General features: G+C 37.2%; 1 protein-coding gene across 3 annotated transcripts in view; it reads right to left on the bottom strand.

The window, feature by feature from the left end:
* Window positions 1–11,355: 11,355 nt before the first annotated feature.
* Window positions 11,356–23,757, bottom strand: part of UPRT (uracil phosphoribosyltransferase homolog) — a 39,199-nt gene continuing 26,797 nt past the window's right edge. For all 3 annotated transcript variants that reach the window (XM_090264258.1, XM_090264259.1, XM_090264257.1), the window contains 6 exons: window positions 21,821–21,863; window positions 17,475–17,544; window positions 16,359–16,421; window positions 14,293–14,454; window positions 13,501–13,599; window positions 11,356–11,617 (listed from right to left, as the gene is read on the bottom strand). In XM_090264258.1, coding sequence (XP_090120384.1) covers window positions 11,511–11,617; window positions 13,501–13,599; window positions 14,293–14,454; window positions 16,359–16,421; window positions 17,475–17,544; window positions 21,821–21,841 — 522 coding nt within the window. In that variant the 5' untranslated portion in view covers window positions 21,842–21,863 and the 3' untranslated portion in view covers window positions 11,356–11,510. The remainder of the gene's footprint in view (window positions 11,618–13,500; window positions 13,600–14,292; window positions 14,455–16,358; window positions 16,422–17,474; window positions 17,545–21,820; window positions 21,864–23,757) is intronic.

Genomic DNA, 23,757 nt, shown 5'->3' with positions numbered 1-23,757 from the left:
ATCTTGGACTTCTTGTTTTCAAAACTGTGAGAAAATAAATTTCTGTTGCTTAAAGCCACTCAGCCTGTGCTATTTTGTTATGACAGCCCTAGTAAACTAATACACCATGTGATTTGGAACCTAGAAATAACCAAATCCTGGCCAATTGTGATAATTGTCTATAATATCTGTTATATGGGTAAAGGTCAATTATGTTGGGAAGGTATAATAAATACCTCCTTAATTATTACTGACTTGTGGAATAAAACAACTGTACTATAATTATAGTGTAATATGGTGCAATATTGACATTACCTTATATAAATAAGTCCTATAATATAGATATTAATAATTACATGTATTAGGAAACTGAATTAAAGCATCCTCAGGATGTGGTATCAATGGAAAATGGTTGGTTTTAGGAGGAACTAGATCTAGTTAATCAGTTAATATGCTAAACACAGTAGTCCCGCCCCTTATCCAGTTTTGCTTTCAGTGGTTTCAGTTACTCATGATGAACTGCCATCTAAAAATATTAAATGGGCCCTGACCGATGTGGCTCAATTGGTTGGGCGTCATCCAGCAAGTGAAAGGTCACCAATTCTATTCCCAGTAGGGGCACATGCCTAGGATGCAGGTTCCGTCTCTGCTCAGGGCAACGGATTGCTGTTTCTCTCACACATCGATGTTTCTCTCCCTCCCTTCCCCTCTCTCTAAAAAATAAATAAATATTTAAAATAGGTTAAATGGAGAATTCAGAAACTAAACAATTCGTAAGTTTTAAGTTGCATTCCATTCTGAGTAGTGTGATAAAATCTTGCCATCCTGCTCAGATCATAAAGCATCGCTTTGTTTAGTGTCCCCATGCTGTATATACTACCTATCAGTCACTTAGTAGCCATCTCAGTTATCATATTGCTGTGGTGTCACAATGTTTATGTCTGAGTGACCCTTATTTTCCTTAATACCAGCCCCAAAGTGCAGGAGAAGTGATGTTGGCAATTCAGATATGCCAAAGAGAAGCTGTGAGTACTTCCTTTAAGTGAAAGGTGAAAGTTCAAAGAAAAAAGTTATCTGCTGAGGTTGCTAACAAATCTATCCATGAAATTGTAAATAAGGAAAAAGAAGTTCATGCTAGTTTTGCTGTCACATATCAAAGTGCAAAGTTCTGGCCTCAGTGCATAATCAATACTTAGTTAAGATGGAAAAAGCATTAAATTTGTGGATGAAAGACGTGAACAGAAAGCATGTTCCAAATAACGTGTTGTGTCAAAAAGCACTGAGCCTAGTACTATGGAGACTTAAGCAAGGGATCCCCTGAAACGAGTGACACCACGTCATTTACTTTAAGGAATGGTTATACAGATTCAGGAATAGATTTGGACTAAGAAACAAAAATTACTGGAGATGCTGCACCTGCCCATGAGGAAACTTTTGCCACAATTCTTGCAAAGTTGAAGAAGTTGATTATGGAAAAAAAAAAAAAAAAAACCATTCAAAGCAAGTCTTCAGCTGCAATGAAACTGGGCTCTTCTGGAAGGTGTCCAAGAGAATCTATATTTATAAAAGTGCAAAGGAGGCACAATGGTATAAAACATGGAAGGACAGATGAACTCTGGTACTATGTGGCAACACTGCAGGGTTTATGATAAAGCCAGGAATAAATGTACAGAGCAAAGAACCCATACACTTTCAAAAACAAAAACAAAAATTATCTGCCCATGATCTAGCAACATAATCAGAAAACATAGGTGACAGCTATCTTGTTTATGGAATAGTTCCACTAACACTTGATCTCAAAAGTAAAACACACACACACACAAACCAACAACTTGGAAGAGAAAGGGCTGGAATTCAAAGTCCAATTAATAGCAGACAATGCACCTGACCATCCTGAATCTGTTTGTTATGAAAACGAAAATGTCAAGGTTGTATTTTTACCTCCAAATATAACCTCACTGCTTCAGCCTCTTCAACCAGGGCATCATTCAGTTTCTCAAGGCCACATACACTCACCTGATATTTGATTGCACTCGATCAGTGACTGATGGACACCCTAATGTGGACATAATGCAGTGCAGGAATTCATTCACTATTGCTGATGCAGTAACATTAATCAAAGCTGCAATGAATGAATTAGAGCAGAGAACTATAAATGTCTATTGGAAGAACTGATGGACTGAAGTTGTTAATGATTTTAAAGGACTCCCAAGGACTGATGGAGAAGTTAGAAAAGTCATTCATAGAACAAGACAAGTTGGTGGAGAAAAATTGCCTACATGGTTGATGAAGAAGTTGAAGAACATATTGAAGGCTATCAAGTGTTGACAAATGACGAATTTGAAGAACTTGTTAAGTCACTTACAGAGGAAGAGGAAGATGAAGAAACTAAAGCAGAATCAGCAACGTGGACATTAACCAAAATTTGCTGCAGTGTTTCAAATTGCAGACATTAAAGGACAAAATTAAGGAATATGACTCCCAGATGGAATTCAGCATTAAAGTCACCCACATGATCACCAAAGGATTACGTCTGCAGCAACACTTTTATGAGTTAAAAAGAAAGAGACAACAACTTTGGATTGCAATGTTCCTCCAAAGGGTTCAGAAAAAAACAAACAAACCTTCAACTATTGAAGATTCACAACCATCGACAACATCTGCTTCTGACAGGCATCAACATCATGGCTCAATGATCCACGATCACTCAAAACAGATGATCCTCCTGCTGACGTGTTGTCAGGTCAATAGTAGCCTAACACTATTTTATAGTGTCTACATCATTCATCTCACTTCATCTCAGCACATAAGCATTTTATCATCGCACATAAGAAGGGTGAGTATATTCACATAACTTTCATTACAGTATATTGTTATGTTTGCTTTATTTTATTAGTTATTGTTGTTAATCTCTTACTGTGCCTAATTTATAAATTATACTTTATTATAGGTATGTATGTATAAAAAGACATAGGATATATAAGGTTTGGTGCTATCGGCAATTTCAGGCATCCATTGGAGGTCTTGGAAAAGCATCCCCTGCAGATAAGGGGCAACTACTGTAGTTCTACAAAAGTTGATAATAAAGTGCAAATAACTATAGATAACAGTATAAATTAATACAAAAATATGTATGAAGAGACACATAATGGCTTCATAGTATGGATTAGTTGCTACTTCATGTCTATTCCTATGCCACACTGGCTCCTCCAAATGCTGTGTATACTCATGTTGATATTGTTACTATATCTTTTACATAAATCCTACACTAAATTTAGGTGCTCAGAGAAACACCATTAGTTTCCTGTCAGAGAGCCTGGGACAAAGGCAAGGCAGGTGAATTGTGTAGGAAAGAGTTGACTTAGCAGGTCTAAGTTGCCCAAAACTTGCATGTTCCCAGAAGTCTCTTTTCATGAATGGCAATTGTTCAACTGCTGGACACTGAGTTCTTGGAATGTTTAAACCTATAAAAGGTTTTTTGTTTAAATTAATTAATTTGTTTATTTATTTTATTTTTAGAGAGAGGGGGAAGTAGAAGGAGAGGGAGAGAAACATCACTGTGTGGTTGCCTCTCACTCACGCCCCCAACTGGGAACCTGACGTGCAACCTAGTAATGTGCCCTGACTGGGAATCGAACCAGCGACACTTGGCTCTCAGGCTGATGACAGCCAGGGCTAAAAGGTTTTTTGCATACTTGTAGCTTCTTTGAACCTTATTGGGTCAATGTCTAGAAAGTCTCTGTAAATATTGTGATTTACGGTGAACATCTGCTTTCCTTAGGTGGTCTGTTTTGATAACCATGGTCTATCATGCAGGCAGTGTTGACCAACCCCTAATAAAAACTGAAATCTTAGGCTCAAGTGAACTTCCCTGGTCAACTACACTTCACACATATTGCTTGCTACAATTTGTAAATAGAAGAATTAAGTGTGTCCTGTGCAGCTCTACTAGAAGAGGACTCTTGGAAGCTTGTGCCTGGTTTTCTCCAGATTTTTCTCCATGAACCTAATTCCCTTTGCTAAGTTTTCTTGGTATCCTTTTGCGGTAATAAACCATAACCATAAATATAATGAATTGAGTCTTATTGAGTTCTGGGAGTGTTCATTGGGATCCCCAACACAGGTACACTACAAAATATTCAATTAACATAAAAGAAAACAGTAATGGAGGAATAAAGGAACACAATAGATATGTAAGACATATAAAAATAGCAAAATTGCAGATGTAAATCCTACTTTATCAGTAATTAAATGTAAGTAGATTAATAACAGCAGACATCAAAAACATGCAAGAAAGGCAGTGAAGCAATGTCTTTAGAATACTGAAAAAAAAATAGCTGCCAACCTAGAATTCTATAGTAGTGGGATGTCTTCGAAAAGTGGAGGGAAATAGACTTTCTTATGACACAAAAGCTGAAAGAATCCATTACTAGGAGACCTGCACCGTAAGAAATGTTAAAGGATGTAATATGGGTAGAAGGAAAATAAAACCTGATGTAAATCTGGATCTATACAAAGAAATGGAAAGCACCAAAAATGGATAAATAAAAATAACTTTTTCTTATTTCTTTTACACCTTTTTATATCGCTTTAATAGCACAAAGGCTGGAGGGATGGAAGAATATTAAGTTCTTATACTATACAGGAAATGGACTGTGATAAGTTAAAGGTGTATACTATAAACTCTAAAGAAACCACTAAAAAAACCCCGAAAGTATTATAGGTAATAAGCCATTAAAAGAAATAAAAAGGAATCATAAATAATATTCATTCCAAAAAGAAGGTAGAAAAAGAGGAGAAAGTAAATAAAGAACAAATGGGCCTAATACAAGGCAAATAGCAAGATGGTAGGTTTAAAAGCAATCATAACAATAATAACATTAAATTAAAATGGTCTAAACATCCCAATTAAAAAGTAGAGTGTCAAACTGAATAAAAAAGCAAGAGCCAAGTCTAGGCTGCCTATAAAAAAAAATTCAGATTAAATATAAAAACACAAATAGGTTAAAAGCAAAAGGATGAAAAAAGATATGCCATACTAAACTATCAAAAAAAAAAAAAAAAAGCTGGAATGTCTAACCACTATGCTCTACATCTGGAACTAATACAGAACAAAACTGAATGTAAACTGTAAATGGAAACAAAAAAAGTCAAAACAAATGAAGAAAAAGATAATTTATTCTATTATTTTAATAAAATGACAAACTTGCTTAGAAAAAATAACTGGAATGTTTATATTAATTTCAGCCAAAGTAGATTTCAGAACAAAGTATTATCAGGGATGAAAGGAGACATTTCATAACGATAAAGGGCCAATTTATCAACCCTAAAAGTTTATGCACCTAACAACAGAACTTCAAAATACTTGAAGCAAAGAGATAGAATTGAAAGGAGAAACAGACAAATCAAAATTTTAGTCAGAAATTTCAACAACCCTCTCTCAATAATTAATAGAACAAAAGGTCAAAAAATCTGTAAAGAAATAGAAAACTTGATAGTAAACAATACTATCAACCAAGGTAATCTAACATTTATAGAACACTCCACCCATCAACAGCAGGATATGCATACTCTTCAAGTGCACAGGGAAGGTTTGCCAAGAGAGACTATATTCTGGACCATAAACCTAATCTCAATAAATTTAAAATAATTCAAATAATATAAAGTATATTCTCTGAATTAAACTAAGAGTCAATACCAAAAAGGAATCTACAAATACTATAAATATTTTGAAATTAAATAATACATCTAAACAATCCTAAATAGAAGAAGAAATGTCTGAAATCAAAGTGTGGTCACCAGACCATCAACATCAGCATCACCTGGGAACTCAGAAATATAACTTCTCAAATCCTACTCCAGACCTACTGAATAAGAAACTGTAGGGGTAAGCCCTAGCCATCTGTCACCTTCCAGGTGACTGTGATCAACATTCAACTTTTGAGAAACACTGATGTACAGGGTGGGGCAAAAGTAGGTTTACAGCTGTGAAAACATGAAACAGTTTATTCACGTATATTTATTAATTATTGTATTATTTCTCCATATGAAGAACTGTAACCCTTCCTTTACCCCACCCTGTATACTATTACAGTGTCATATTTATTGTGTTAGTGTTTCTTTTTTCAATAAAGAATTTACATAGTTTATACTACTCTGAGGGTCATGTCATTAAAAATAATCTTGTTTTAACACAAAAAAATGAGCAAAATTGAACCAGAGGTATGTAAACAAGAAGTAGACTAACAGTAACAAGGGGGGAGGGGGGAGGAAGAGAAGGGGGTAAGAAGGGGAAGGGTCAAGTAAAAAAAAAAAAACATGTATGAATGACCCACGGACATGGGCAACTGAGTGGAGACTGAATGTAGGGGAAGGGAGGGGCAGGGTGCAGGGAAGCAAGAGGGGGAAAAAAGTGAGACAACTGTAATGGAAAAAACAAACAAAAATTTTTTTTAGTGGGGAAAAAAATGAAAATATGAAGAATGGAAATGCCAGTTCAGTGAATATTAGGACAAAGATTTTCCTTCACGTTGTATATTTTTCTCCCTATTTGATCCCTCCAGAGTTTGGCATTCTAAACAAGTAAGTAATGACATAAGTTTCTTTGCATAGAACTAATAAGACCAGTTGTTAATAGAGGTTCCTTTTTTTTTTGACGAAGTCTTTGACTGGAATGTCAAGCCTAAAGGAGACATACTTGGGCTCAGGTTGTTACCAAAAAGCCCTGAGGAACTGGGAATGACTTTCAAAGGTAATAAAAGCCCACGAGATAAAAGGCCTGGTACCATGGTTGGTTGTGCGGTCCACAGCAATCTTTCCAGGGAAGGAACGAAGGTTGTTTTCCTGAAAGATGGCTAGAAGGGACCTTAAGGCACAATGAAAAACCAGAAAGACTTGGAAAAAACAGGTGTGTACAGGCAAGGATGAATGCCAGATATGCGGCTCAGCTTCTGTGCCCTGAAGAACAGACTGAGGGTCACCCCAAATATTCCTTGGGTAAGTTCCAGCAAAGCAGAACTCAAGATCATAAGTGATCATTTGCTGCTCTTGTTATGTTTATGCAAACGAACAGGATAAATTAAAAATGGACTTAATGTAGTCCCTTTAAAGAAAAGGAGGGTAACCTTAGGGAGAAAAATCATTATTCAAGGAAAATCACAATGATCAGTAGTAGAGTATAAAATAGGGCAACTAACCATCTTAAAAGTTTCTTCTCATTTAAAATATGGTTTCACTTGAAAATTAAACCATGTCTGTGATATCATCAAAGATATTCAAGTTGCAAATAGAATTTCAAGTGCCTTGCAACTGGATGTCTTCCCAATAAGACAGTCTTACAGATTTAGAGACTTGTTTGTGGGTTATGTTACATAAATTAACACGTGTTTTCTGTTTTCAAAGGACATAAGCCTATGATCACATTACCTGAGTGATTGTCTGTACGCATAAGCCTCACTTAATCCTCTCTGCAGCGCTGCCTCCTGAGACTCAATGGTTTGGCTGAACTAAATGGCTGGGTTGGTGAAGAATGGGGTAGTCTGTGGGCTTCACTTTAAAACTGGTTTCTCTTTTCTATCCTAATGGCTTGGACAGAAAAGGCCCAGAGGTCTGAGAGGGGGCAAACCTAAACTACTTCCCTCAGCCCAAACTAAGTATAATGGGCAAAAGGGTTTTGGACAGGTGAGATGTGCCTAGCACACCTTCCTACAAAGAAGCCCTTTTTTTTTTTTTTCTTTCTCCTAATATGGAACATTGAAAAATTAATCCCTGCCTTTTGTCATCTGGTAGTTATGGATTGAATGATGTCTTTTAACCCTTTTCGCCAAATCTGTTGCCCCCAGAACACAACAAGGATGCCAGCCTGTTAAAGCAAGCATGCCGTTGACCGGAGACAGCCAACTGACCTGGAGTCTGCACGATCCTTCCCCATGTGGGAAGGCCACCCTCCCCTCCACACCCCCACTATTATTAGGGTCTTCTGGACCCAAGGGTAGGTAGGACAACGACCATGTCCAGCTTGAAGCAGCTAGAGGAGCTTGAGACCTTCGCCCATTGTCCTCTACAAGATTACAAAGGGTCTTAATATTTGAGAGGGGGGGGATATAGTTATTTTTTACGAACCAGGGGTATGGACTAGGGGGGTGATTGCTAGGGGAGGGAGATGCTGGGTGGAGGGGAGCAAAGGGGAGAAAATTGGAACTGTTGTAACAATATAATCAATAAAAAACATTTAAAAAAATCTTGTTTTGAAGAGGATGTTAATTTTGTGTTATTTAGAAAGTTTCCTGGGCCCAAGCAGTACCGCAAGTGATTCATCTTACAAATAATGCCCCATTTGCTGAAAAGATCCAAATTTCAGAAGATATAGTTTCAATTTTTCTTGAAATCTGCAGGGGGGGTAGAGGACATTCACCAGTGGAAATATGGCCCCACTGAATAATTCCTACTGTTTACAGAAATTCCCTCCATATAGGAACCAAATGTAGTCAACTCCCTATCATGTTCAGTGATGAAAAGAAACAAAGACATGTTAAATCTAAATGGCTGATAAATCCTAGAGGAAATCATAGGCATCAAAATTTCAGATATCCCTCGCAGCAATATTTTCACCGATATATCTTCTAGAGCAAGGGAAATAAAGCAAAGAATAAACAAATGGGGCTACATCAAACTAAAGAGTTTCTGCTCAGCAAAAGAAAACATCAGCAAAATGATAAGGGAACCAACCATATGGAAAAACATATTTGTCAATGATACCTTGAACAAGCATTCAATCTCCAAAATATATAAAGAACTCATATGATTCAACACCAGGAATACAAACAATCCTATTAAAAAATGAACAAAGGACATGAACAGACACTTCTCAAAGGAGGACATACAGAGGGTCCGTAGGCATATGAAAGAATGCTCAACATCACCAGCCATCAGAGATGCAAATTAAAGCCACAATGAGATACCACCTCACACTGGTCAGAATGGCCACCATCAAATCAACAAACAACAAGTGCTGGCGAGGATGCAAAGAAAAGGGAACCCTCGTACACTGTTGGTGGGGATGCAGACTGGTGCAGCCACTGTGGAAAACAGTATGGAATTTCCTCAAAAAACAAAATGGAGCTGCCTTTTGGCCCAGTGATCCCACTGCTGGGATTATACCCTAAGTATCCTGAAACCCCAATTCAAAAGAACCTATGCACCCCAATGTTCACAGCAGTGTTATTTACAAAAAGCCAAGTGCTGAAGACAGCCTAAATGCCCATCAGTAGATGAGTGGATCAAAAAACTGTGGTACATTTACACAGTGGAGTATGATGTAGCAGAGAGAAAGAAGGAACTCCTACCTTTTAAAACAGCATGGATGGAACTGGAGAGTATTATGCTAAGTGAAATATGCCAGGTGGTGAAAGACAAATACCTATAAATGGAACCTAATGAACAAAACAAAGGAGCAAAATAGAACCAGTGACATGGAGATAAGGAACAAACTGACCGTGACAAGAGCAGAGGGGAGAGGGAGATAACAGGGAAAGAAGGGAAGGGGTCTAATCAAGGTACTGATCTAAAGGACTCATTGACATGGACAACAGGGTAGGGACTGACTGTGGTAGTGGGGGTGTGGAAGAGGCAGGGGAGAGAAATGGGGGAAAATTTGGGACCACTGTAACTGAACAACATAAAATAAAATAAATGAGAAAAAAAGAAAATAAACTTTTTCATGAAAAAATAAATGGCTGATAATATAAAAATAATTTGCTTGAAATATGGTTTTATGCCTACACTTGAATGTGAATTTGTCTGATGTTCTAGCAAATCACTTCAAACAAAATACTGAAGCCCTAAAATAAGCACTAACTCAGAAGCACTGACTCCTATAGTTAGCACCTTTCCCACCTATTCTATGTATCAACCTAAAGCAGGTCAAGCCTCTATCTAATTTACTGGCTAACATATTTCCTGGGAGAGGTAGATAAAGATTTTGGTTTTAATGGGCTTCAGTGACAGCTTCTGCTAATCAGGAATAAACAAAATCAATATTGTGTCAAAATGCTTAGCAGGCAAGTATAAATAATAATTTCAATAATAACATGAAAGCAACGTTTGCCATGGAAGAATTATAATATGGGTTATCTATTAACTAACCTCACTTTATTATGACAGTTTTCAAACATAAAAGAAAAAAATATAGTGAAGTTCTAGTATGTCTAAGCCCCAAAGGGAAAATGCAGTCCATTCTATTCTACACCAGTCTTCCTTCTTTAATTTACCTCAATCTTTGCTGATTTTCTTCAGCTTTGGTTCTTTCTAACATACTGCTATCTGCTCTTTTTTTTTTTTTTTAAACAGAGATCCACAACAGCAGCCTATGGGGCTATGAGATTATAATTAATCAAATAATCAGCCAGTAACCACTGTTAAAATGTTTCAGCATCAATGTAAAATAAGATCAGGGTTTCACAAGAAAGTTTCAGAAAAGATTCTAAAAAAGGTTTATCTTCCTTTCAGAAGCCTAAATATGAACACATAAAGTTTACGGATTTAAAAATATATAATGATATCCTTTTCATTTTGATTTATCTACAGTTGACAAGCATGCAAAAATAACTTAAGTTCCACATCAAAAGCCTCTAATAGGAACATTCAAAAAAAAAAAAAAAACCCGCAGCATTTTAATTTACTTATTGGCCATAAACTCAGCAAGAAACTGTCCTTTTCTCCCTCACCTCAGAAAAACCACCACCAATTTCTTTCTAGGACATTGATGGCATTAACAGTACTTAGCTCTCTCTCTCATCAGCATACAGACATCCCTGGTTTGATCTATTTGAGTTAATGTTATACATAGTTCCACCTGTAGGAAATGTGCCACCACTTTGTTCATTGCATTACACTTGGCAAGTCACCTACTAGCACTATCCAGGGTAGAAAATGAGTCAGGAAGAACATAATGGCCTGACTGAAAAACTAACCATTTATCCTGGGTCTGCCCATTGAGTGAGGATATGAAGGAAATGTAAAATTCAAGGAGGACTTCTTTTTTCCTCCTCTGCAAGTTACCAGCATGTATAGTACTGGGAAATAAATAGTAGAGGAAGGTGAAGACAGCCACATAAATGAAAACTCCCTAGAACTAAAAGCAAACTAAACAAAATGCAAACTATAGTGGGCCAAAGAATTTACTCCCATTTTGGTTTTGTTTGTGGCTGAAAGCAATCTCCAAACTGAGAGGTTCATAAATTAGAGACCAGTTTCAATGCACTGAGGGATCAGCATTTGCGTAAGAATATTATTAAAATATTTTCTAAAACTTATGTGTGCTTCATTGTTGAATTTGGTGCAAACACTGAAGAAATGACCAAATAAAATAAATAAACCTCAAATATTTTCTTTTTACTATACCCACTTCTAAAAATTACAAAGCATCTTTAACACAATTTTCTTTGCCATTCCTCAAGGGAATCAGTAAAACATGTAGAAACTCAAAATATAACTGTAATATTACACAAGATGATTAATTTTCCTTTAATAACTTAGTCTGTTCCAAAGTATTTCTGTCCAAAATGTGTAGGTGCAACAGGATGAACTTCTGTGGTTAAAATTGTGATTTCTGGAAACTCTTGAATGATTGATTTGGCACCTTCAAAAAATAAAAGGAAGAAAATTATTATTATTATTGAAGGATTTTTGGTAACATTAGTTGGAATTCAAGAATTTTATGGTTAGTAACTGGGCCTCATATTGACAGAAGACCAAGAGCAACGGCCTTTGGGTACCTAGTGAGACTTGGGTAATCACTTAAGTTTTCTTACTGTCTAATATCTGAAAAGCTTTCATAGTAGTCAGACTACACCCCCACCCACTCACTAATAAATTCTTAAAATCAACTGTTTTATATTCAAGATTTGAAAAACATGTTAAATTTTAGCAACTTTTCCCCTGAAGAGTCTTTTGTTTCATTTTAAAGGCAGCTGGAATATAGTTCTTTCTGAAAATGGGATCATACATAAAATGATGATTCCTCAACTGGAACAATGTGAAAGAAGTGCAAAGACTTCTTTGTTATGTCACCGCAAGGTAGCTTTTAAGAAATTAATATTCTAGCTCTTACAGGGAAGGGACCTGGGAAAGGGACTAGGTAGTACCCCAGTCAAGCTAAAAAGCCATACCAAGGTTGCCACAGAATATGATTTTTTCATCTATAATGTCAAAGAATAATATAATATTGTAATGTAAACTATTTAAACTAACACAATTACTTGTCTCCTCCCAAAGGCACACAAACCAATAATTATTTGGTTATATCAATGTTTACAGTGCCACCTGTTAATATATAAATGGATGACCAAGCAAATCACACTTTGCCACCATCAACATTTGAACTACAGATAATTTTTTATTATGAAAGAGTGAAAAAAAATCAATGGCCTACTAAACACAGCCCTCCTAAAATGGACACTTTATAGCCAATTCAGGGTTTGACTGCGACTTGGAACCTTTGAAAATGAAGAACTGCCCTAACTAGAAGTCATATATTTCTCTTTCTTTTCGATTATGAAATAAACACAAACTCACTGTAGAACATTTGGAAAATATAAAAAACTTTAAAAATAAAATAAATCACTTAGAACCCTACCATCCTAAAATAACCACTATTAATGTCATATGTGTATTTTAAAATGAAAATTGAAATAGTGTTACGCATTTGTCTAGCCTCTCTTGCTGAGGAAAGATTAGGGCCCATGTTAAATCCAAGTCTGATTTTAGTAGTCATAATAGTCATAGTTTGTATTAGTCATCTCTAAACTTGGTAATAACATTTAACACTATTCTAATGCTGTTATGTATCCTGCTCTTTTACATTCACCACATAGATTTTTTGATGTCATTATTTTTAAAAACATGACTTAACAGTTACATTGTATTACATCCTTTGAATATATATTTGTTTAACCATTTCCTTATTTTAAGTTTTTTATGTACTTCCATTTTTTTTCTTACACTAAATAATTCTATATGTATCTATGATAATTTTATTAGGATACTCTCACAGCTGTTCTAGATTGCATGTCAAACAAAAGTAGGGTCTTAAATTAGGCTTACCTCCCTCAGAAAATGGAGAACACAGTTTTCTCACAAGGCCCTTTGAGCAGAAGGCTAATTTTAAAAACTGCTCTTTGCTTCACACTGCAAAGCATACTTAAGTTAAGACCACAAGGCTAGTTAGAACCTATCATTTCTTGATGTCTGGGCACAGTTCTCAGGCTCATATGCAGAACCAGGAGAAAAAGTGACCTTTTGGTTATTTGCAATCCCCTTGCCTGGGGTTAGTTCATACTTTTCCATTTCAATTTGAACATAAGAATGGTGTAAAATATTATCACTAGTCTTACTACCAAAATGAGACTTATATTTAATGTGGAAGCAAATAAACTTTTCGTCAGGATGAGAGGCTGGACAGATGCACATTTATCCATCCAATGACCATCCAGAGCTCTAGTTACTGCTTCATTCTGAACTTACCATGAGGAGTGGAGAACAGACTAAGTAGGATGATAACACTGGGTTGAACTCCATGTTCTATAAGAACCTTTACAGCTTCAATTACAGTATTTCCAGTGCCTGAAACCAAATGACACCCAAATGAATTGCCACCTTTAACATTTATCTCAAAATGTATTCATGTTTCTTTGAAGTAAAGGCAGTTTAGTAATCCAACATAAGACACCACTAGGCCAAGCTTCATTTGAGGTACCTGTCCTTTACCAATGACATTATTTTCAATAATGGACACGACACATATACTTTACTGATTTCAAAGGCACAACAAGTCCTAAATTCATTCAGTATTTGAGATACCAAATTTAGCACTCACCCTCCATCCCCAACCCCAGGAGACCATGTCATGTGTGATCTAAGTAATCTTAGAAAACGGAATAGATTAAGAAAAAAAAATATTACCTCCAGAGAGGATAAATCCTGGAGAAAATCATTGCTATAACTCATTGGGCTAGAGAGGGGACATATTTCAATATAATTTTTGTGTTTTATATATTCTGCTTCATTAGCTCTGTTGCTTCAATGTGTTCATTTTAAGAAAGAAGCTCTTTGGAACTAATAAGGTTTGAATAATGTATATTCACTTACTACAAAATAAAAATTCTCAAGTGAACTGCCCAAGGCAACTCCAAATCCAACTGAGAAAAACACATTTAGAAACAGTTTTTGCCTTATAAAGGGTACCCAGAAGGCAGGTACTAAATTGAATTTAAACTTATCTAACCAAAGGTTACAAATTAAACTCAAACAACTCACTGAGAATTGGATACATCAGAAGGACTTTTCTCCTATAAATGTCTGGAGGGAACTTGGCATAATATACTTTGGCTCTTTGGGTCTCCTCATCACTCTGAATCAGGATCTTTCCAATACGGATGGATCGACAGCAATCTCGTAAACCCTGTTCCATTGCTTCACCTTGAAGGAGGAAATAAAAGTGAAGGAAAAAAGGGTAAGGGCATATAGAGTGAAAGTCAAGAATAGGCAAAAGCAGTGTTTGTGACGGTTATTAATACACAAAAGACATTGTCAAGATACAGCAATTCTTCTTAAGCTAATAGCTTTGCTCCTGATGGTTATATTTTATATTCAGTGTAGGTCAATGAAACTAGGTGATGGACTAGTCAATGAAACTGGGATAAGCTAATTTTATTGCTGGCTTACAAGTTTTAGAGCTGTCATGCTTCCATGGTTACAGGACATAAAGTGTTTTGCTGAGCTGCTCCCTGAGCTTTTCCAATATCTGGAACATTGTACTCTTATTATTTAAGGGAGCCTTTAAACCACCTAAACTTGTTACTTTCATCTGAAAAAAATATATATAAGGTTGCTGGAACAATGAAGGCTACACACCAAAGGATCTCCTTTTAGATAAAGGTGGCATCAGGAGACATCACTTAGCTCTGGCAATAACTTCAGTGACAAAGGTTTTGCTGGCAAATAGCTAAAAAAAAAAAAAAAAAATGGGTTGTTCTCTTCCCTCCAGAGAACCAAAACCAACAGCAGCACCACCTGCTTGGTTTCTGAACATGGAGCCATTCTGTGTCTGAATTCTCTTAAGGAAGTGTTTGCCAAAAGTCAATCATCCTTATACCACCTTAAAGATTTTAGGCTACACCAGAATTCTACTTCCATTATTATTTACTTAATATTTTTCTTTAAATTAACTGTTTTTGTTTACATGTACTTTAAGAGGAAACGTTATGTTACTGAGAACATAAAAACAGTTTCAAATATATATGAAAATTGACCAAGAGCCCTTAAGGTTAAAAACAATCCTGTCAATGCATCACCCCATAGTCGTCTGGTAGACACTAGGGGTCCGAGGACTGTGCTGCTGCCTTTAGGGCAGGAGCTGGACTGAAACAGAAGAAATTGTGACTTAAAAGCCCATCTCCATTGTATTAACAGTTTTAAAAGGTTAAACAACATTGTCCTGAAAATCCTATCATTGTTTAAGAGCTACTTTCTAATACGAAAGGAGTTTAAAGCTCCTATTTTCAGTTAGGCATTCAGTTGTTCACAAATAGAACTTTACAGCTAGAGGAGAAAAGGGAACATTTATATGTTTAAAAATAATAATAACCCAACTGTTTCCAGTGCAAGCAAGTGGGGTTTCCAATATACCCTGGATCTTCTGCAAAACATAATTAAGTTGCTAAATGGAAATAATCACCTCCATGTAACCTATGTTTTAATTACAGGCATGTGATTTTGCTGTACAAAGGTTAGTTTATAAGGGTAATCAGTTGGACTCAAACACAAATACAACATTTATGAGACCAGCAACTGGAAACGCCTAGGGTTAATGACAGTTAAGTGCTCTTGCCTAGATGGTCACATGCTCATCAAACATAAAACTAAAACTATTGAACAGGTCATTCAGTCCAGCTCCTGACAGGGTATGACTGTTCTATACAAAAGAGATAAAAAACGGAAAATATATTTTCTCCAGCCAGCTACGCAAAGTTCTGCAGGCCTGAAATTGTGCCATATTCCATCAGTCTTCAAGTTGCCCTATTCTCCCCAAGGCATTATTATTACATCTTCCTATCCTTACACCCTCCTCTGAATCATTTTGAAAGCTGGCTTGCCCATGGGGCAGGTAGGCCACTAGGGAAGATGCTCTGCAGTTAAAATTAGCCAAAATCAGTAACACGCAGGTGACGATTCCAAGGCCACATGAAGAAAGACAAAACAGGTAGTGAGATGTAAGCTAAAACAGGCTGCAATTATGACAGACAGACAAGCTCACATCTCTCCTGAAGAACAGGAACTGTTTCTATGCATGCAAAGAGACAAAATCACACAGGTGAACCTACCGCTTCTCATTATGCTGACCCCACAATTTCCCTTCTCAAATTTCACTCCTTCATACTTGTACCCTGTTGAGGAATAAATCCAAAGAATTTATCTTTCATCATAGGAACAACCTACTTATTTTACAAAGTGCATATGGGTTAAAGCAGATGGGTATGGAGCAACCCTTGTCCAGACACCCTGTATAATGTCTTAGGTTTCCTGTGGAAGTAAAGAGAAGAGTCAAAACTTTTCATAGTTACTTATTAATTCCTCATAAGAAACCTGTGGAGACAACTGGGACAGGTGGACTTCCTCAAGTGGCAATACGACATATGACAGCATGATATTCACAAACACGTTCCTCAAATTGAATTCGGAGAATCACTGCACTCTGAGAACGCTATCAACACCATCATTTCAAACTGGCCCCCACTGTGAGTCACAGCAGAGAACTCCCTCATTCTGTCCTTTATGAACCCGCATTCTGCCTTAAAAAATAAAAGCAAGGGACTTAAGTAGTTACCAAGACAGGTTCAGCCCTTGGTCTCATTCTAAATGTGCTTCAATTATGCAGCAAGCTCAGCCCCCAATTTGAAGAGTCAAACTTTGAATAGAGCAGATTCCATTATTTACTAATAAATAAATAAATAAATAAATAAATAAATTAGAATTTCAAATCCCTGAAATGGGGATCTTTGGCTGCTTTTATTTGAGCATCACAAGGCACCTTCTCCAATTCTCGTTTTTAGTTTTCTTTTTCTTGTTTACTTCTCATACTTTTACGTAGAGTTTCAATGTCAAACCAGCCCATCCATTTTTGCTTCCCCACAGAGGTGAAGATAAGCTGCCAGCAATTTATAACCCCGGTTCCAGTGGGCCACCATCAAACACAACACCTGCATACTAAAGAATATTTATTAACCTTTAACTTGAATTCACAAGCAAGCCATTAACGAAAAGTCATCCACATAAATTTCTTTACTAAATGTCTCCAGGTTATTAAGTTGTTGAAAGAACAGCTCCACCTAGACTCCACATTCTGCCTACTAATTTATGCAGACTGCTTTCTTTCCGTTTCCTCCAATTCTAACGCAGAAGTTTTAGGAGGAAAATATGACAGTAACAGCTCTGGTTACCTGTTGGTGTGGTCACCACGCATTCTTTATATGGCAGCTGATTCAATCCTTCTTCCACAACAAGTCTGATCTAGAAAGTCAAAGAAAGAATGAGTTGAAAATCTGCTAAGAACCTCCTGTTACCTGTTAGCCTCCAGAGCTGAACACTAGGCAAAATTCACTAACACATTAGGCAAGGATTTAGCTTATGGAGGAAGGAAGGGGACCCCTATCATGTGTCAGATACAGAGATAGATCAAAATGACAGGCTGCTTGCTACTAGGTGTTCAACCTCACTTAGGCACTTGATTGCTAAGAGAAAGCTCAAGTACGCCTTAATGACTCTCATTCGGTCAGTCCGGGCTATATTAACAGAGATGGGAAACTACAGGAAGTGACAAGAGTCATGGCAGATACCCTTGGAAGTAATAAACTTCTGGTTACTCTGGAAATAGAGCCCAGAGGGAACTTCTTTGCCTTTTTCAGTACTTTGAAATTGTTCAGTTAGGTTCTTTTCAACAAGTCCCACTATGGGAAGCCGGGGTGCTCGCTGGTGACAAATGCAGCTCAGCCCCAGAGTGGAAAACCACTGGGAGCGTGGTGGCACGCAGGACCCACTCCACACACCGGTTTTCCCGTGGGCAACCAGGCCTGCATTTCTCTAATAGTTAAAAGCTTGCTTTCTGCTAAAGGACTCTTTCATCCTGGGCTGAAAACAACAGATGTTTAGCATGTAACCTTGAAGCCGTTTCTTAGGGCCTACTCTGGGTCAATTTCTAAGAACAGTATGTGGCTAGACAAGTTATCCTTATTATCCATGCATGTGTAGCATTCTTTTCTCTCATATGTAAAAGTAATAATCATATAAGGCAATGATTGGCACTATGATTCACAATTTTCTTGGATGTAACCCACCTAAGAAATCAATAAAAGCCTGTTAAGGCAGGGGCAAACTGCGCTTTCTCCTCTAGAAAGTGGCCAGTGCTGTCCCCTCTTCTCCACAGGATTCTTGCAGTCGCTGTGCATTTATTACCTCATCCACAACGCCATGTGGACTCTGCTGGTCAGAGGTCCGTGACATCCCACCATAATGCAAAATAAAGCCTGAAACTTGTTAGTAAGAAGTAAATAAGTGGATGAGGTTGAACCAATGTACTGAGCTTGAAGTAGGAACCAGTTGAATGCACTGGGGCTTAGCTAAAAAAAAAAAAAAGGCTCCTAATGATCTTAATGTGTGGTATAGACGAAAGAATCCCATCAGAACCAGAAGAAACAGCACCCAAAAGCCAGGTCTGTTATTCCTTCCTATGAGCAGGTGGGGTCTACTACCATAAAGGCAGTGTGGAGTCTGCAATGCATTTTCTGCAATCAATGTTACACTATTGATTAAGAATCAGGAACAGCAGGGAGAAATACCAGGCCCCATGCACTGTTACCACAACACAACACCCTTTTGTCAATGAAATGATCAATGCAGGTGGGCCAGCACTTTGTTAGGCTGCAGCATCAGACAGAGGGTCCAGGAATCTCACGAATACTGTGTGTCAGAACACTCACCTCTAATCATCACCTCCTGTGGAGGTTAATGTTTCTTATGAGCAACATAAGGATCCTTTTCCTTGAAGAGCCTAAATCTCCTCCTAGTAAGACTTCTCTAAAGAGTCGTACCTTTCCTACAACCCTGGGATAGAAATTTGTGTCCAAGCCTTATACAAGAATAGAAAACCAGAAGAAGTTTGAATAAAGTATAAAGAACCTAAGATCTGAGTGCCAGGGAAGCCAATCCTGATAAATTCAGGATAGAATTAATGTCATCTCTAATGGGACCCTTGTCCTAGAAGAGACAGTGTACTAGAGATCCTCAACACTGGAAACCTAAACAGCTCTAGTACCTACCACAGCACACAGGCTCTCTTCCCTCCACCTCCCAATATCAGGACCTTCACAGCCAACTGCAAAGAACACAGAGGCCCCAATTATCATTCCCTCAGTTGAGTTACGCCCTGGATCCTTATTATCTCATTTGATTAAGATATGAAGGGGGACCCCAAAAACCCCGGAATTCATTTATAAAAAATTGTGTATTTATTCTTACATGTTTGAACTTCAGCCACCTTCAAAGTACGCTCCATTTGATGCAATACACCTATTGAGACATTTTTTCCACTGCTCCAATTTTTGAACCCATTGATTTTGATGCCTTTTAGTACTTCTGCTGTTTTTTTATTTCACTTCTTCCACATCGGCAAAATGTTTCTCTTTGAGGACTTTTTTCAGCCAGGGAAACAAACAAACAAAAAAGTTGCTCTGGGCAAGATTGGGTGAATAGGGTGGGTGGGGCACGGGGTCATGTTATTTTTGGTCAAAAACTGCTGAACATTCAGCATGGCGTGGGCAGGTGTGCTTGTAAATCACCCATCATTAAATGGGCAAATGTGTTGAGTTTTCAAAAAATTATTCACTGAAGCTGAATGCAGCCTCTCACAACAACGCCAGCTGTTACAGATGGGCTCCTAGAACACTCACCTAGCGGGGGAAGCCTGTACTCCAAGGGGCCCACCATCCAGAAGATAATTCTGGTTTGGAGGGGGGGTCTCCTCTCATATAATGCCTGCCCTGTCAGGCAAGAATTTTACAATAACTACAAACTTAACTCTCACTTTCTGTAGAAAAGAGGCATATGAAAAGCAAAGCAAAGAAAGAACCATTTTCTACCAATGAACACTAAGACCTCTCTTTTCCCCCACAGCTATCATTGACACAAGTTTCTTCCTCCTTGAACCTGCTCCTTTAATTTGATAAAAAGCATAATGACAGAATGGCCTAACTATCACTCCAGAAATGTCAACTACATTTATCTTGATAAAATCCGAGAATTATTACTACCCTTACAAACTCAAATAATTGTAAATAGAAGTTGCCTCTGAACCAAGAATATTTAAAGCCAAAAGTAAAACAGTTATCTATAGTCTTTTGAAATAAAAGATTTTTCATAGGAAAAATCTAAATGAAAATTAATAAGCCATTCTTCACTCTTTAGATTGCCAACTCCATGAGAACAGGAACATGTCTGTATTCTTTACTGTTGTATCTCCTCCCCCTGCCTGACTTACAGGAGTTCAATATACATTTCACAAATGAATGAATATTAATAACCACAGCAGCAAATGTGTCAATGTCATTGTAAGAACTGAGCACACTTATAAGAAGGAAACACAGTGTTTACCCTGAAGACAACACGGTCTGGCCTGAGATATTCTCAGATCACACTAAACAGAATTGAGCCTGGTTAATCCTTAAAAGAAAGACCCTGAGGAAAGCATAGACAGTCCAACTTAATATTTCACATGTGAGGACAGTACCAAAAAGAAGAGGCAAAATAAAACACCTCCCATGTAAACTGCAAGAGTTATTAATTTTTGTGCATTAGATGGATATCATAGGGTAACTATTAGGCCTCCTTACACCTTTTTCTTTTAATATATTGGGTTGGCCAAAATGTCTGTTTAGCTTTTTCTGTAAAATAAAAGACACATTTTTCATTTTCACCAATAACTTTATTGATTTGGATATTGTGAGTATGTTGGCTATCTCTCGTGATATAATTTATTGTTCTTAATAAATGTCTCAATTTGTTTGCTGTCAACTTCAGCTGGTCCACCTGACTGTGGAGCATCATCCAGCAAGCAATCTCTAGCACAAAACTTAACAAAACACTTTCGATATGCTCAGTCAGTCACAGCACCTTCTCCATACACTGCACAAATCATTTTTTTGCGTTTCAGTTGTATTTTTACCTTTCTTGAAATAGTAAAGCAGAGCATACCAAAAATGTTACATATTTTCTTCCATCTTCAATATTAAAACAGCTACATAAAAACTCACCAGTTTTGATAAGCTTTTTGTAAATGCACGCTGATATGACAAATGTCACACTACACTCTAACAAAATTGTTTTGAATGACATTAAAGTCAACTGAGTGTTACTAGAGCCATCTTACAGAAAAAAAAAAACGAAGTAACTTTTTGTCCAATTGAACACTTCACTGCCCTAAAATAAGGCATTTAGTGGTTACTTATGACCAGGTTTCAAAGATCCATTTGAGAGACAGGGGCACCTGAAAGCTTCAAAAAATGAGTTTATGGGCAATGCTTCGAGGTGAAAGGAATTGAGACAGAGCCAGAGCTTTAATGCAACAGAAGAAACAATACTTCAGAAGTCTAACAAGATGAAGGTTACTTGGTACAATCTCTCTTACCCCCAGAATGCTTAAAACAAAAACAAAAACAAAAACAAAAAACCCTTGGCCTACTATAGTTATATCACTAGAACAACAATGAAATGAAAATGGAAAGCCTCCACCTACCAAACGATCCGCAGAAAACATGAAGTCCCCTCTACTGGCTGTCCTAAAAAAAAAAAGTAGTACAAGTTTTAGTCTAGGTTAGAGCTTTAAAGTAAAATATTAATAATTATATATAGTTAACACTGATATTATGACCTGTTACATACTAAAAACTTAAAAGTTTATATGTATTAAGGCAAGATATTTTTTACTAGGATACAGGAGCCTAAGTGGAATGACTTGGTAAGTATTATTGAGAACTTATTTGATATCAACATTCGAGCTGGGAATTGGAAAGATGATGCAGCCACCCACAGAGCTGCCTAAGTACATTATTTAACCAGATGAACAAAGCTTCCCCTGGAGGATGGCAGTGAGACCACAGCTCAAGTTAAGAAAAACACTGTAAGGAAATTAGGTTCCCCCTTCCTCCTCTTCCATTTACCTTGCCATAACCCATCTTCTTGCCCTCTAATCCTTTTTGGAATGAGAATGGTACAAACAAATAAGTACTATACTTTTGCCACTGCTTTCAAGAATGCACAACCTAATTTCTAAGATCACTTTCTCAAATTATTGATTGATAATTTGTTCCTTTTGCCTATTTTTCAATCAAATACTTTGTTCCCTAGATCTTTCTGTCATTTTCCTGTACATTTCTTTCTGGTCAATCCTTACATATCCTGACATACTCAAGGAATAATAATCAGGGGTTGAACCTACCCACAAGCTGTTAACCAGCCAAAAAAAAAAAATGTTAAAAAGCTGACTTTTTTTTTCTGTACACAGATATCTACTATTGGTCCTCTTCTTTCTCCCATACATGTTAAATAATTCAACTAAACAGACTGAGTTATAATTTATGTGTTTAAAAATCCCCATCTGACTTCGCAAAACATACCTAAAACATTCCCTATATACTATCAAAATGGCATATGCAAACATGTATTATCTCAGTATACCATTAATCATGATTTTTTTTCAAGCTTCATTTACTTTCTCTGACAAGGAAAACCAATGAAATATTTCTGATACAAATGTCATTACATTTCTTATGTAACTAGAGTTCTATCATATTAAGGATATTAATGGAAACTGACAGCAAATCATAACAGACTAGCTATATTAGAATTTAGCTTTGAAATAAAATGATTAAGTTAGCTCTTCTCAAGAGTCTTAGCTGCACTGGAATGTAGTCATGTCTTGGGGCCTTGCAGCCCCAGCCTGTAAAGCAAGCTTCAGAAAGTATGCTCTGCTTAAGATAACAGAAGAATGCAGCCTGATAAGGATGCAATACACAAGGCCTGTCCGGAAAAAGTCCAGCCATTGTTAATATAACAAGAATGATTTGCATGACATGAGTGTAACCGGCAGCCAAGGAGTGGGGGGCTGTAGACACTGTTGAGTGAGCACATGTACTGTGTGGCTATCATGTTCAAAATGACTGAGCAAGTAGAGCAACGAATCTGTATCAAATTTTGTGTGAAGCTTGAACGTTCCTCTGTGGAAACTATTTGGATAATTCAGAAGGCTGCAGCTACTGGCAACTGGTGATTGGCAGCTTCATCAAGATAACACGCCCACTCATACGTCACATCTCCTGAAGAGTTTTTTGGCAAAATGTCAAATCAGCTAGGTGACTCGGCCCCACTACAGCCCAGATTTGGTGCCCTGTGTCTTCTGGCTTTTCCCAAAACTAAAATCATCTTTGAAAGGGAAAATATTTCAGACCACTGATGAGATTCAGGAAAATATGACGGGACAGCTGGTGGCGATTGCGAGAACTGTGTGAGGTTCCAAGATGCCTACTTTGAAGGGGACTGAGGTGTCCTTGTCCTATGTACAGTGTTTCTTGTATCTTGTATCTTCTTCAATAAATGTCTCTATTTCCATAGTACATGGCTGGATACTTCCTGGACAGACCCCGTATAGCTCTGGTCTTTTCTTTATGCTCTGAA

The sequence above is a fragment of the Furipterus horrens genome, unplaced genomic scaffold (genome assembly GCF_987537825.1).
Source record: "Furipterus horrens unplaced genomic scaffold, mFurHor1.1.pri manual_scaffold_17, whole genome shotgun sequence".
In the NCBI taxonomy this organism is placed as follows: Eukaryota; Metazoa; Chordata; class Mammalia; order Chiroptera; family Furipteridae; genus Furipterus; species Furipterus horrens.
This window is presented reverse-complemented; position numbering and strand designations above follow the sequence as displayed.